The sequence below is a fragment of the Monodelphis domestica genome, chromosome 8, assembly GCF_027887165.1.
Source record: "Monodelphis domestica isolate mMonDom1 chromosome 8, mMonDom1.pri, whole genome shotgun sequence".
NCBI classification, from domain to species: Eukaryota; Metazoa; Chordata; class Mammalia; order Didelphimorphia; family Didelphidae; genus Monodelphis; species Monodelphis domestica.
Window position 1 is genome coordinate 3,153,936 of NC_077234.1, and position 14,422 is coordinate 3,168,357.

Consider the following 14,422-nt stretch of genomic DNA (forward strand, 5'->3'; position numbering starts at 1 on the left):
GGGGGGGGGGGCCCTGCGTCGGGCCACAGTGGAATCAGAATGTGGTCTCGGTGGAGGGAGCTCAGCCTTGGGCTCCTGGAGGCCCGTGCCATGCGCAGCGCCTCCGGGGACCTCCAGGGATTGCCCAGGGTGTCTTTCATAAGAGATGGCTCCAGCTGGGGGTCAGAGTGAGCCTTGGACCCCCCCAGGCCTCTGACTCAACTGCTGGGCTCTGCTCTGCGCCACGTGGGCTGCTCTAGAAACCCCTAAGGAGAGGGAAAGCAGGTGCGCCCAGTATCCTCGCCACTGCGCAGCCGCCATGGAGGGCGAGGGAGGGCAGGGAGGGCTGGATAGGAAGCGCGAGGGAAGGAGGGCATCACGTGAGCTCAATACCCAAACCCGCGGCCCGCCTCCCTACAGATTGGGCTGCGATTGGCCTGCCGTCCCTTGGCGCAGCGCTGCGATTGGCTTGATGTCGTCAGGGCGGGGGCGGAGTTTTCAGGTGTCCCCTCTCGCCCTAGGCCCCGGGAGCCATCACTCATACCCGTTGCCATACCGCCCACGGGAAATCCGGTCGCAGGCTCCTCCCATTGGCCTTCTGGCAGGCCCGGCCTGTCCGTCAGGGCCGCGGCCGTTCCCGCATCGCACGCAAGCCCCAGGCCCCGCCCTCGCCCCGCCCCGCGCCGGCGCGTCCTCCTCGTGGCCCCGCCCCTCCCCCGCCTCCGTCCCGGCCCGGCTCCTAGTGCCTCAGCCTCCGCCCCGGCCCCGTGTCCGCCTCTGTACCCCCGCCCGTCAGGCCCGTGCGCGCGCCCGGCCGAGGCAGCATGAAGGTGACGGTGGACTTCGAGGAGTGTCTCAAGGACTCGCCTCGCTTCCGGTGAGACCCCTGCCCCAGGGGAGGGGGACCATGAAGGGGGGGAGGTTTGGAGGGGGAGGGGGCGGGGCCGGGGCCGCTGCTGTCAGGCTTCTCCGCGCATGCGCTGTAGGACGGGGAGGGGGGTCTTTGGGAAGGGGTATATTTCCCCGGGAACTTGGGTCTGAGTGGACCCGGGAGTGCGGGCCTTGGGGATGCAGGGGGAAAACTAAGGCAGTGCCGAACCGAGCGACCTCCGTCCGCACCACTGCTTGCCGTGGGGCAGAGGCCCCCCTCCCTGGGGGAATTCGTCTGCTCTAACACCCCTTGGTTTTGGGGGGTGTCTGTCAGTGCTCTAAAGGGAGAGAGAGAGGTGGGGCTCCTAGGCTTCTCCCTGGATGTGGGGCTAACCCTTGGGGGGTGAGGGGAGCTGACCGCCCCCCCTTTCGCTGTGGGTGCTGCGGGGAAAGGCCCTGGAGGCTTTGGGGAACAGGCATTAGCTGAGCCCTGTCTGGGCCTCCCCTCTTTGGGGTTGGGGTGACGCCGGAGGCATCCCCTAGGGGAAGTCCCTTTGGGGTTGGGGTCACCCCTCAGACGTTGCCCAGGAGAGGGTCCTTCGGGGTCAGACACTGACTGAGGTAGGCCCTTTGGGGCTGGCACCACCCCAAGACACCATCTGGGCCTTGGCTCCTTAGGGCTGGTGCCAGCACTTTCTGAGGCAGCCTTGGAGCCAGTGGTTTCTGGCGAGGCTCAGGCTCTGCTTTGACACCAGCCTGGCCTGGGTCTTCACCATGCTGAAGGCCAGCTCTGGACACTCAACTGGAGAAATGTCCTTATCTGCCGGGCACCGGCAGGTCTGGGCCAATGCATGCTGTCAGCGCCGGCTGGGGCCCAGTGGGGGCCATGTGGCACTTGGTGCGGGACTCCCAGCATTGCCGAGGGGCAGACCTCTGGTCTCCGTAGCTGCTCCTTGGACTAACCATCCTCTGGGGCAATTGGGAAGAAGGGAGACTTTGCAAACCATGTTTTCAAAGGACCTTTTGCAGCCCGAATAGTATGTGGAGGGAAAGAAAAGCTCTTTTTCTTCTAGGCTGATCACAGAGCTTTAAAATCTTTTTCTTTGTATCTTTTATTTCTGATTTGGAAGACTTGAGAAAACTCACCTACCTTTGCCTCCTGATTGGATCCCGATGGGACACTTCTCATGCCCAGATAGATTTCAAAGCACTCTCTAGCCCAAGTGCTGTTGTGTGCTTAAAATGGTAACTTCTTCCAGTGACATCTCCAAGTTGGGGTTTTGAAGTTTTCATAGCTGTGACTCAGCAGTTTACTTAGGAGAGAAAAAAAGGAAGCCCATTTTCCTCTACAAAATGTGGCTTTATGTGGCATTTGTTCCACAATTTTCTAAATCAACTTGAATAATTTGAAAAAATTTCTAGCTGCTGGTGTCAGTCATAGGTCATGTGATAGCTTTGAACTTTGTTGAAATAAAGGAAACTGGGGCAGCTGGGTAGCTCAGTGGATGGAGAGCCAGGCCTAGCAATGGGAGGTCCTGGGTTCAAATCTGGCCTCAGACACTTCCCAGCTGTATGACCCTGGGCAAGTCACTTAACCCCCATTGCCTAGCCCTCAGCACTCCTCTGTCTTGGAACCAATACATAGTATTAATTCCAAGATGGAAGCTGAGGGTTTAAAAAAAAAAGGAAATCAAGGAAGCCATTGAATAATCTATAATGTTTTGAAGTAGAAAAAAATAAATTCACTAATTAAATTGTGTGAATTATTGCTCCACTGACCACCTTAAGTATTGGGAAAATAAAATCTGGCTTACTTGGTGTGAGTTGTTTTGAGTATTTAGTAGAGGATGATAATTGCTAGGAAATGATCATTGTCCCAGTGAAGTTGGGTGGTATAGTGGGACAGAGAACCAGCCCTAGAGTCAGGAAGACCCACACCTACAGATGGACAGAGACTGAATAGCAGTGTGACTCTGGGCAGGCCACTTAACTCTGCCTCTATTTCCTCATCTGTAAAATGAGCTGGAGACAAAGACCATTACTCCAGAACCTCTGCCAAGAAAACCCCAAATGGGTCATGGAGAGTCGGACACGGCTGAAGCGATTGAACAGCAGCAGCAGTCATTGCCACAGGGTGTGCACTTCCTGTACCTTTGAATAACATTCACAATTGGGAGCTCGGGAGACAAATGTAAAGATGAAACCCCTTCTAATTCTGGAGAAGTCCAGTGGATTTTTGTTTGGTTTGGTCTTCCCACTCACTGGACAGATTTCTGTGACCCTCAGTATGTTGGCTTTCATGTATTGTGTTTACACAATGTGCCTGACAGCTGTTTAATTGCATATTGTATGTTATAAGCAACCCAGCTTAATAGCTCTACTAACCCATGTTTCTATAGTGCTTTAAGGTCTATATGGTGTATGCCAATCCTGGGAGTAGAGCAAGGAAGCATTATTATCCCCATTTTACAGCAGAGAAACTGAGGCTGAAAAGGAGTGATTTGGCCAGGATCAGAGTCCATAATAAAAGGTCATTGCTTTAGAGCTGAAGGAACCCCAGAGTCCATGGGTCCTTTGAGCCCTTGGATTGGGGAGGGGGAAGCCAAAGTTCCTTTTTCTATAAAGAACCTGCCTCCCTGGCATAGAAATTGTGCTGTGGTCTTAGCACAGATTCTGAATTGCTGCATCCAAGAAGGTGGAGCAAGTCTGTAGAGGCTGTATCTGCTGTTGTTTAGACTGAACACATGTGAAGGAGTGTAGGTTTTGAGCTGGGATGGACTTTGCCATTCAGTCTGGGCTCCTTCCCACTTTACTAATGTGGAAACTGAGGTCTAGGACATGAAGTGACTTTCTGAGGTCATAATAAGAAATAAGTGACCAGGCTCCTTCCCGCCCAGGTCCTCCCTGATTCCAGAACCCTGCCTTTCATGATAAGGGGGAAAGGCACTTCCCCAACAAGCAGGGAAAGAAAGCAATCTTCTGGGAAGAAGAGGTAGAGGCTGATAGTAGGCCAGAATTGCACCAGTAAGGTCTAGTTAACTTGAATCCAGTTAATGGCTAATTTAAGTTAATGCCCAACATCATTTAAGATTTAATGGGCACATTTAGTTGTGTGAGTGTGTGCTTTCAGTTCATTTTAAGGGATGCATTAAAAGGATAAAATTAGTGTAAATGTCTTATTAGGCTCAAGCTGAAAACATAGCTACAAAATTAGGTTTTCGTATTTTTCCCATAATAGAAATATATATTCTGACCAGGATTTGTTGGAGAATATTTCACCTGGTTAAGGACAGGTTTTTGGATTTGCATTGGAGCTTTCACAGTTTAGAGATACTTTATGGGAATGGGACTTCTCTTTTATTTGTCAAACACATCCTCCTTTTTTAAAACCCCCCCTTCTGTTTTAGAATCACTAAGAATTGGTTCCAAGGCAGAAGAGCGGTAAAGGTTAGGCAAAGCTGGTTAAGTGACTTGCTCAGGATCACCCAGTTAGAAAGTGTCTGAGGCCAGATTTAAACCCAAAGCCTCCCTCTCTGTCTGACTCTTTCCTCTGCCACCTAGCTACCTGGGCCCACATCTTCCTTTGGAAACTAAAAGCTGAACTTAAGGGTTGGAGGGATTTTCTATCCATAATATACAGATACTATACATCCCTTCTGTGCTTTTAAAAACATCTTAATTGATACTGTTTTTATACTGCCTATATTTCCCCTTGTATCCCTTCTCCCTTCCGGAGACCATTTAATTTAATTGATTACTAAATTAGTTAAAAGGTGGGGGGAAATTAAGCAAAATTAACTAATATAAATAGTTTGGTAATAATGCAATATCTTATACCCCTTAATCCCTCCACCTTTCTAAAGGAGGAGGAGGAGATGCCTTCCCCTTGCTTTTTGGGGGGCTCAAGCTTGGTCATTATACGTTTGCAGTATTCAATTGCAGTTGCTCCCCTTATTCGGCTCTTTCCATTGCTGTTGTATACATTGCTTTTCTGGTTTTTCCTCCTTTCACTTTGCATCAATTCATATTAATCTTTCCATGCTTCTCTAGGCATTTCATGTTAGGTGAATGAATTTCTTTTTCCTTAAAGATAACAAGTGTGTCCCTTCCAGTGCATCCTCTCTAGACATCGTAGATCATTAGCCCAAGGCCTTGCCCATCTTGATTGCCCTTCCCTGGAAGCTTTTTCATTTCGCAGTGACCCTCTGAGCACAGAGTGCTACAGATATGTCCTCAGTCAGGCCAGAGCACCTTGTGGAGGAGAGTTAGAGGGATGGGGGAAACAGGGGACAGTGGCCACTTTCACTTGGGCAGCAAATAAACCCAGAGCAATGTTCCCTTTCTTGTCGGTTTTGCTCGTAGCTCCTTGCTCTTACCATTCATTCAGTGCTTTTCCCAGTCTTTTTTAGCACCATCTAGTCATCTCTCTCCCAGGTTAAGCCTATTATAAAACTCAAGTGTAAGGCTTGATTGAGTTTCTCTTTTTAGGTCCCAACTCCTGTCATGCTTTCTCTCCTAGCTGAGGACGGTCTACAAACGATAAGAGTGTGCCCTTTGGCTCTTTCTTAAGTTATAGATGAAAAGGTTAATAAATTGTTGGGAGCCAAGCCCGGATTTTGGCAGCCCTCACTAAGGGGTTTGTTTCTTTCTACTCTGAATCTGAACCATCGGCAAGCCTTCTCAGGGTATAGCCTTTGCCCTATTCCTGCATCCCCTAAGGCAGCAGGATTAGAGTGTTGGCTGCTTGGTAGAACTTGAAGGACCTGGCTCTCTCTGGCCTTCCTTTCTTCTCTTGCATCCTGCCCATCTGTCTCTTCTAAGGGCGGGCCATCAGCCTTGGCTCCTGTGATGGCTTCTCTCTTGCCTAGGCTCATCTTACAGAGCCTGGGAATGTCATTCCTCCATTCCAGGAAGAATTCCCAGGGCGTTTTGATGAAATGGTCATCTTCTCTATGTCCGGTCTGTGGCTCAAGTCCTTCCCAGTTGGTTATCATCCTGGTTTTTTTTGCCCCTTCGTGCTATTCTCCTCTAGGGACTTTATGTTTTCACCAAACTATTCTCCTCTGTCCCTTAAATGTGCTTTTCTTCTTCAAGAGAAACTAGTTCTTTCTCTAGCTCTTTTGAATTCTTCCCCAGCCTCTAAAGTCCAATTTGATTTTCATGATCTTCTCTGGGAAGACTGACCTCATCTGATTGGTAAAGCCCTCCTCCTTAGGTTTCATGGAGTACTTTGAGCTGTGAAACAATCTCATTATCTTTCAGATTGAGTGATTCCGAATCCTTGATTTCAAATAATGTTGGCATCTGGAAACCATTTGATTGGAGTCAACTATGGGAGCTCTGAAGGGAGAGAATCTTCCCAGGGAACTTGGTAGTCCCACCTGGAATGATGCCAGGTCCTGGGCGGGGCACACTTCCCTATGGGGTAAGGCAGCAACGTCAGAGAACAGGATGAGGCAGGATCCCAAGTTGGACAGGCTGGGGAGGCTCAGCCAGTAGGATGAGTGGAGGAGATGCTGTTCCTGGTATCAGAGGGCTTGGATTCGAATCTCTGGTGGATTTTTTCACTGTACACAGCAGAGTGGGATGGGGGCAGAGATATACATAGCGAGCTCTAGACAGAGAGAATTAATAGAGGGAAGGCACTGGAATGAAAAGGGGTTGGGGAAGGCTTCCTGTGATTTTAGTTGGGACTTAAAGGAAACCAGGAAGTTGAGTAGTCAGAGCAACACTCTAGGCATCGGGGATGGCCAAAGGAAAATGCCTAGAGCCTGGAGATGGAGGGTCTTGTTCTGGAATAGGCAGGCCAGTGTTACTGAGTTGAAGAGCATGTGATGGAGAATGAGGGATAAGAAGCCTGGGAAGGTAGGGAGCAGATGAGGAAGGATTTGGATGCTTAACAGCACTCTCTGATTAATCCTGGAGTGAGTTGAGTATGGGCTGTGTGACATGGCCAGACCTGAGGGCTTGAATGGAGGATGAATGGAACGGGGAGAGAATTGAGGCAGGGAAGACCCACCAGCAACTTTGCAGCAATCCAAATTTGAGGGGGGGCAGCTTCAGAGGAGAGAAGAGCATGTGTTAGAGAGATATTGCGGAGGTGAAAGTAACAGGCCGTGGCCACTTGCCAATTTTGGCGAGTCAGACTTTGGGGGGGGCAGGTAAGAGATAGGGAGGAGTCCTAGGCTGTGAGCCTGAGGGACTGGGAGGATTGTGGTGTCCTCCGCAGTAATAGGGAGTCCCATTTGAGACATGCTGAACTGAAGATGTCTGCTGGACTCTACTGCCTTGACTGCTCCTAAAGTCACAGTGCATTGTTGACATTTAAAAGCTGACTGATTTTCATTGCCACCTTTTGTTTTTACATCACCTTCACCTCTGCATGTCTCCTTCCTTTCCCCTCTCTCCAATGTACCATCTCAGAAACAAAAAATAAAAAGGAAGAAGATAGAAGAGAGCATTTCAGCAAAAACAAGCAGCACATCCACCATCTGACAGTCTGCAGGACTCACCCAGAATTCTCCACCTCTGCAAAGAAGGGAGAGACTTGCATGTATTAAGCAAGTAGGGTTTACAGAACACTGTGTAACCAGTGGGGAGAGAGAAAGTTTACACAAGTTATAGCCCCGTATTCATGGTCCTTAACCTAGTAAAGCCTGTCTCTTTCTATCAGTTCACATAACTCTGGGGTGTTTTTTTACCTGAAATAATGCATTTTTTCCAATTACCAAACTTCTTTTTCTCCTTCACATCTACCCCTAACTTCTTCCCCCAGCACCCCACTTAAAAAGAAAAAGAGAGGCCTTGTTACAGGAAGTCTATTCAAGGATAGCCAATTCCTGCATTGGCCTTGTTCAGAAAAGACATTTCACTTTGCACTCAGAGTCTGCCAGTTCTTCGGAGAGGTGGAAGCAGTTTTCATTGGCCTTCTCTCCAGTCAGGGCTGATTATTGTAGTGATCGCAGAGTCTTTCAGAATTAAACATTTTACAATTGATGTGGGAGTATTGACTGCTCTCCTGGTTCTGCTTCCCTGAATCTGTCACTTCATATAAGGCTTCCTGAGTTTCTCTGAACTTGTCTCTATTATAATTCAGTAAGATTCCATTATTTTCAAAAGCGATTCCCCCAATTGGTGGCCACCCCTTAGCTTTCAGTTCTTTGGCACCACAGAAAAAGCTCCTTTAAATATTCTTGTTTATCTCACTTCACCCCTTTGAGGTAGGATTCTTGTAATCTTCGTTTTACTGATGAGAAAGAGGCAGGCAGAGCTGGAAGTGACTACCCCGGGTCACAGAATTTGTGTCGGAGGCTACATTTGAACAGAAGTCCTCTTGGCTCCGAAGGGTGGTGCTTTGTCCACTTCTCTACCCTCTACTCGGTTCCACTGATTGATCTGTCCTGTTTTCTAAAACAGCATCAAATGGATGTGATTTTCATTTTGTAGTACAGTTTGGATTCTAGTACTGCTAGCCTCTATCCCTCACACTTGGGACGCCCCCCTCAGCCATTATTTCCCTTTTGTTTCTCCAGGTCAAGTAAACCTTTTTTTGGTCTTATAAAGGAATCCTTTGGCAGTTTGATTGGTACGGCACTGGATAAATACATTCATTTAGGCAGTATTGCCATTTTTATTGGTTAGGCATCCCGGTGAGCAGAGATTATTTCTCTAGTTAATAAGGTCTGTCTTCCCTTCTGTAGCTCTGTTTGTCTGCTTCCTCTGTCTTGTGTGCAGACCGAAATGTTTTATATTTTCTATAGTGGTTTGAATATAATTTCCCTCTCTGCTTTTCTCTCTTGGGCTTTTGGGGTATTACACTAGAATGCTGATGATTTCTGTGGATTTATTTCATATAATGCAACCTTGCTGAAATGATCATTTTAGAGACTTTTTGGGTTGGTGAGAGTTCTTTTAAGCATACCAGGAGATAGAGCATCTGCAAAAAAGGTCATTTTATTTCTTCTTTGCCTATGACTTTGCTTTCCTTTTCTTAATGTGTATAGCTAGCATTTCTAGCATCGGGTCACATTGTAGTGGGTAGTCACCAGCCTTACTATATAATGCTGGCTCTGTGTTTCAGATAAATACTGGTTATCATGTTAAGGAGAAGTCCTTTCATTTCTGCTTTCTGTTTCTGTTGACACATCATGTGATTTTTGTTCTTGCTATTATGTTTCCAGTTTTCCCAATATTAAATGAATTCTGAATGCCTAATATAAATCTAACCTGGTCCTAGTGTATCATCTTTGTTATATGAGATTTTTTGCAACAATTTAAAATAAAATATCAGCATTGATATTCATTAGGGATAAGAGCAGCTAGGTGGCTCAGTGGATTGAAAGCCAGGCCTAGAGACAGGAGGTCCTGGGTTCAAGTGTGGCCTCATACTTCCTAGTTCTGTGACCCTGGACAAGTCATGTAACCCTCATTGGCCAGCCCTTACCTCTTATCTACATAGTCTTGATTCTAAGACAAGGTAAGGGTTTTTTAAAAAAGATATTCATTAGGGATATTGATCTATAGTTTTCTTCTTTTGTTTGACTGTAAATATCCAGACCATAATTGTGTCATAGAAAGAATTTGGTGTGATCTTTTTTTGTTATTTTTGCAAGGAATTAGTTGTTTTTTGAGTATTTGATCTTTTCCTTGTGAATCCATCTGGTCCTGCGTTTTTTCCCTTTTGGGAGTTCATTTATGGCTTGTTCAATTCCCCCTCCTCCCCTTGGAATTTGTTCATTTTTCTATTTCCTGTTTTTGTAATCTGGGTATTTTGTATTTTTGTAAACATTCATCCACTTCATTTAAGTTTTTGTATTAATGTATAGGTGGGGAAAATATTTCCTAATATCCTTGATTTCTTTATTTGTTGTAAATTCTCCTTTTCCATATTTGTTATTGGTACTTTGGTTTCTTATTTTTAATCAAAAAAGCTAATGGTTTATTTGTTTTACTTACTCTTTTACCTATTCTTTTTCTGTGGCACTCCCCCCCTTTCCTTTTTGTTGGACCCTTTTTAAAATTTTCAGTATTTAGATTTTTGGTGTTTAATTAGGGTTTTAAGAATTTGTTGTTGTGGGTTCTTTTGGATTTTTTTTAGTTGCATGTGTAACTCCTTGATCTTTTCTTTCGTCTATTGATGAATGTTCTTAGAGATATAGTTTCGCCTATGGACTTTTTCGTCCGCATCCCAGAAGATGTTGGCATTTATGTCTTGAATGAAATGATCTGATATTTCTGTGATTTGTTCTTTGATCCACTAATTCTTTAGAATTGTTATTCAGTCTCTAGTTGATTTTTGATCTTTTTTCATCATTGGCCCTTTATTATGTATACTTTTCATTGAATTTTATTTAGTACAATGTGTGTTTAATATTACTTTTCTTTATTTGTGAGGTTTTTGTGTGCAGATAGCCGGTCAGTTTTTGTAAAGGTGTCATGCAGTAGTTCCCAAAGTACTGGCATGGCTAACTTTTCTAAAGTTCTGTCTAGCTTTTCCTTCACTCCCCCGCAGTTATTTCTTTGGTAAAGTTTTTTTTCCTGACTCAGAAAAGTGGTGCCCTGAGGTCTCCCCACTAGTACTTTACTATCTCCCTGTAGCTTGTGTAGCTTTTCCTTTTCAATCTTTAGGTGCATAGATGCTACAGACTGAAATGAATTCCTTGTCTACGGTCCCTTTCAGCAATACCGAGTTTCTCTTTTTAACTTTTTCACTGATTGGCTGAGATCCTGATTGCTCCCACTGCTTTCTCGAGTTCTTGGGTGCCCAGAGTGGGCTTCAATCCCTGCTCTCCATGTGAGTCTTTCTATTTTACGTGAATTTCTTGAAAGGGACCTGGCTGTGGAGATGACTTCTAATCACTTCTGTCTGATGGATGAGTTCAGCAGTTCCCAGGATAGGTGGTTAATTATGTGTTTCCCTTCAGGAAAGAGATGCGAAGAGAAGGGGAGCCTGAAGCCTGAGAACTCCGCCACCCTAGGAGGTGGCTGGAGGCCTTTCCTGAGTGCTGCAGGAGCAGCCGCTGGTGCCTGCAGGTTCCCCTTCCTTCTCCTGGCCCCACGCAGCCTCCTTCGCATTCCATTACTGGATTGACTGCCCAGAAGTGGCCCGTTTGGTAGGCTTAGCGTTTTGGGCTATTCATATGGTTCCTTTTCAGAGTGAGTCCTGGAGGAGGGACGTGTGTGGCTGCGGAGCCGAGCCCTTCTTTGGAGCTGGGAGCTGCCGTTTTGCTGGCAACTCTGTCAGGAATAGGTTGTAGGTGTATTACCTGAAGCCTCAGTTTGAAGCGCTAGGAGCTTCCAGTTAAACGGAGACTCTGTGCACGGTGTAATGCCCACCGCGTGCGGGTCTGTAGCCAGTGGCTGTGTGAGATCAGGAGGCCAGTGTCCGTGGATCCAGCCCAGGCCCCTCCATTTCTGAGCTCAGACTGGAGCTCCCTTGAGTCTCAGCCAGCAACGTGCTGCTCTGGCGACCTCGGAGACGAGGTGGGCTCTGCCCGGAGGCCGAGCTCCTCCGCGTAAGGGCTCGTCGAGGGGCCTCTGGAGCCTCCTCCTCTAAGAGGTATGTTCAGACGTGGCATCCAGCCTCAGAGCTTGGCAAACCCTCCAGCCTGTATTAAGGCTGCCTTTGAACAATCTTCCCCTCAGGATCTCGGTGGGGAGCTTTTGCATGTCCACCACTAGTCCTGTCAGTGCAAAGAGCAAGCCCCTTGGATCGGGCCAGGCCTTCAGATTTGTATTATCCAGAGTTTATTTGCATTTATTCATGTAAAGTAGGAGCATTGCTTTCAGCCCAGTGGGATGAGGCAGCATGAATTGCAGTAGAGGAAGGGGATTCCTAGATGGGCTCCAGCTGGGACCTTGCTGGCCTGCTGCTGTCTTTCTGTTTTGTCCCTTTTAGGGAGAAGGGAGGGTCACTTGCTGTCTGCTTCCACACCCCCCTTTCTTCAGTCGGTATCTTTTCATATCCCTCCAGGATAAAACCTATCCAATTCGCCCCTTTTCTTCCTGCTTTTTACAGGAGAGTGTGCTTCCTTTTCCTCTGCCTTGGCTTCCGCCTTTCAGACCTAGAGAACGGAACCCGTCCACCCCTAAGCCCTCTCCTTGTCTCGTTCAAGTCCTTCAGGATTCTTGGAAAACATGAAGGCCAGTCAGGAACGATTTCTGTACTAACCTGGGATTTACAGGGGTTGACAAAGACTTCTTGTAGTTGATTGTAGCTGGGAATTGAAGGAAGCCTAGGAGGCGGGAGGCAGAGGGGGGTGGGGGACAATATTCCAAGCAGGGAGACAGCCAGAGAGAATGCCCGGAGCCAAGCTATGGAGGGTCCCCTCCTGTGGAAGGAATTGCCAAGAGGCCAGCATCACCGGATGGAAGAGTACTTGTAGGGGGCTGGGTGATGAAGGGCTTGTCTTTGATCCTGGAGGGGATAGGGAGCCACAGGAGGTTATTGAGTAGGGTGAGGGCGTGAGATTCCTTTACAGATGAGGGGAGGATGGACTGAAGTGGAGAGAGTTGAGGCCAGCCCTCCTGTACCGAGCTGGTGTGGCAGGGCCACAGAAGAGAAGGGGACGTGCGCAAGATGTTAGAAAGTTACAATGGACGGACCTCGTTCTGGCTATGTGCCCTAAAAGAGGCAACACTGGACCGAATCGACAAAGCCCAGAAACCGGCCGAAGGTAGTCTGACCTGGAAGCCTTGGGAGCGGGATGCGGAAACTAAGGGGAAAATGCAGCAGGAGAAGGGTGGCCTCCCCGCCGGCGCCCGCCTCTTCTGCCCTTCTCAAGCAGCGGCCTTTCTGGGGCCACACTGATGCTGGGTTCGGTGTCTTTGATGACTCAGCTCAGGCCCCCGGAGCGTGGGCACACCCCGCAGGCAGCCGTGGCTATTTTTATTCTGGTTCATGACGAAGCCTGGCAGCTGGCACAATAAGGTACTCGGATTTGCGTGGTCTACCCATCCCGTGAGCCTGGCAAAGCTTGGAGCTACCTGCGTAGTTAGGTGTGGCCGGCGGGCGCTGGGACGGAGACGTGACGGAGTGATTAGATGCTGCTGCTCCTCTCTCAGGGAGCACCAGAGGGCAGGAGGGACCTTGGTCCAAGCGCCGCCCGGCATGGGGGCCCGGCGGTCCCTCGACGGCTTGCCACTGAAATAGGGACAGCGAGCCAGCAGCATTTCACGCGCAGGGTCGGGGTTGTGAGCAGCCCGGCAGCCTGTAGCCCAAGCCGGGGATGAAGGGCCAGCCCTGCGGGTCTTCCCTCTGACACGCACTGGCCAGGCGAGGCTGCGCTTCATGCCTCGCAGCCTGGCAGAGGTGAAGGAGAGCAATAGGCCGTGTGGGAGGGGTTGTGGGCAGGTGGGCGCGCTGGTGCATTGGGGTGGGGAGCAAGCAGTTTGGAATTTTGCTGACAAACTGTCCCTGTACCCTTTGACCCAGCAGTCCCACGGTTAGGCTTATGCCCTGGGGAAGTGATGGATAACAAGCACAGCAGCATTTACGTCGGACTCTATCACTGTGATCCCATTTGATCCTGGCAGAAAGCCTGAGGGGGGGGGCTGTTATGATGTCTCCTTTGACAGAGGAGGAAACTGAGACACGTAGAGGTTAGCGGGCAGCTCCGTACAGTGTTGGGCCTGGGGCGAGGGTGACTTGAGTTCGGATCGGGCTTCAGACAGACACTTTGTTAGCTGTGCAACACTGGGCAGGTCACTCAATCCGTCTGGTAATACCTATCTGTTACATGGGGATGATAGCAGTCCCTACCTCCCAGGCTTATTAGGATCCAATGAGATCATAAGTGTAAAGCACTTAACACAATGCTTGGCACATAGTAAGTACGACATCAAATATGTTGGTGAGATTATTATTAGTCTTATTCGAGGCTTGCCCACAGCCATATCGCTAGGAAGTGTCTGAAACAGGACGACGCAGGGCCGAGCTTCCTGACTCCAAGCCCAGTGCCTTGCTCACCCCCTTACAACAACATTTTATAGAAGCACTTGTTGTGGTAGCAAAGAATTGGAAACAAATGAATGCCCATTGATTAGGGAATGACTCTACCATTGGTGGGGCATGAATATAATGGAAGACTCTTGTGCTGGAAGAAATGACAAATATGGAGGAAACAGATGAATGATGCAGAGCATGGGAAGCAGAGCCAGGAAAACAGGCACCCAATAGAAATGGAGGGAACAACCTCAAAACTGTATAAAACAAATAATCACAAAAGGAAAAAGAACAAGAGTGCCTCCTCCTTTGCCGAGATGGGAGATTTGTGTCTGGAATATTGTGCATATTTTCAGATTTTCTTGAGTTTTGATTGATTTTGTTTTATTTTTTCTTTTTTCCTTTAAAAATTTTGTTTTATGGGAGGCCCTCTGGGAGAGGGAAGAGGAAAAAAATACTTGTAGAAATTCCCTTGATGGTAAAAACAAAATATATTCTTAACATTTATTTAAAAAATAAAAGATTTCAGTCCAAAGTCAGACCCCTTTGTGGGAAACTTCAAAGTCCCATAACATCCTGTTTATATTTCTCGGTGTCAGTCATTTGGATAGATACAGTGTAAAAAAGCTT

General features: G+C 47.9%; 1 protein-coding gene across 5 annotated transcripts in view; it reads left to right on the plus strand.

Annotated features, from left to right (window-relative positions):
- Window positions 1–573: 573 nt before the first annotated feature.
- Window positions 574–14,422, plus strand: part of ACAP2 (ArfGAP with coiled-coil, ankyrin repeat and PH domains 2) — a 104,107-nt gene continuing 90,258 nt past the window's right edge. For 2 of the 5 annotated variants that reach the window (XM_007505704.3, XM_056807432.1), the window contains exon 1: window positions 574–856. In XM_007505704.3, the coding sequence (XP_007505766.1) occupies window positions 804–856 (53 nt within the window). In that variant the 5' untranslated portion in view covers window positions 574–803. The remainder of the gene's footprint in view (window positions 857–14,422) is intronic. The other 3 variants (XM_016426953.2, XM_056807431.1, XM_056807430.1) reach the window with 2 other exon arrangements.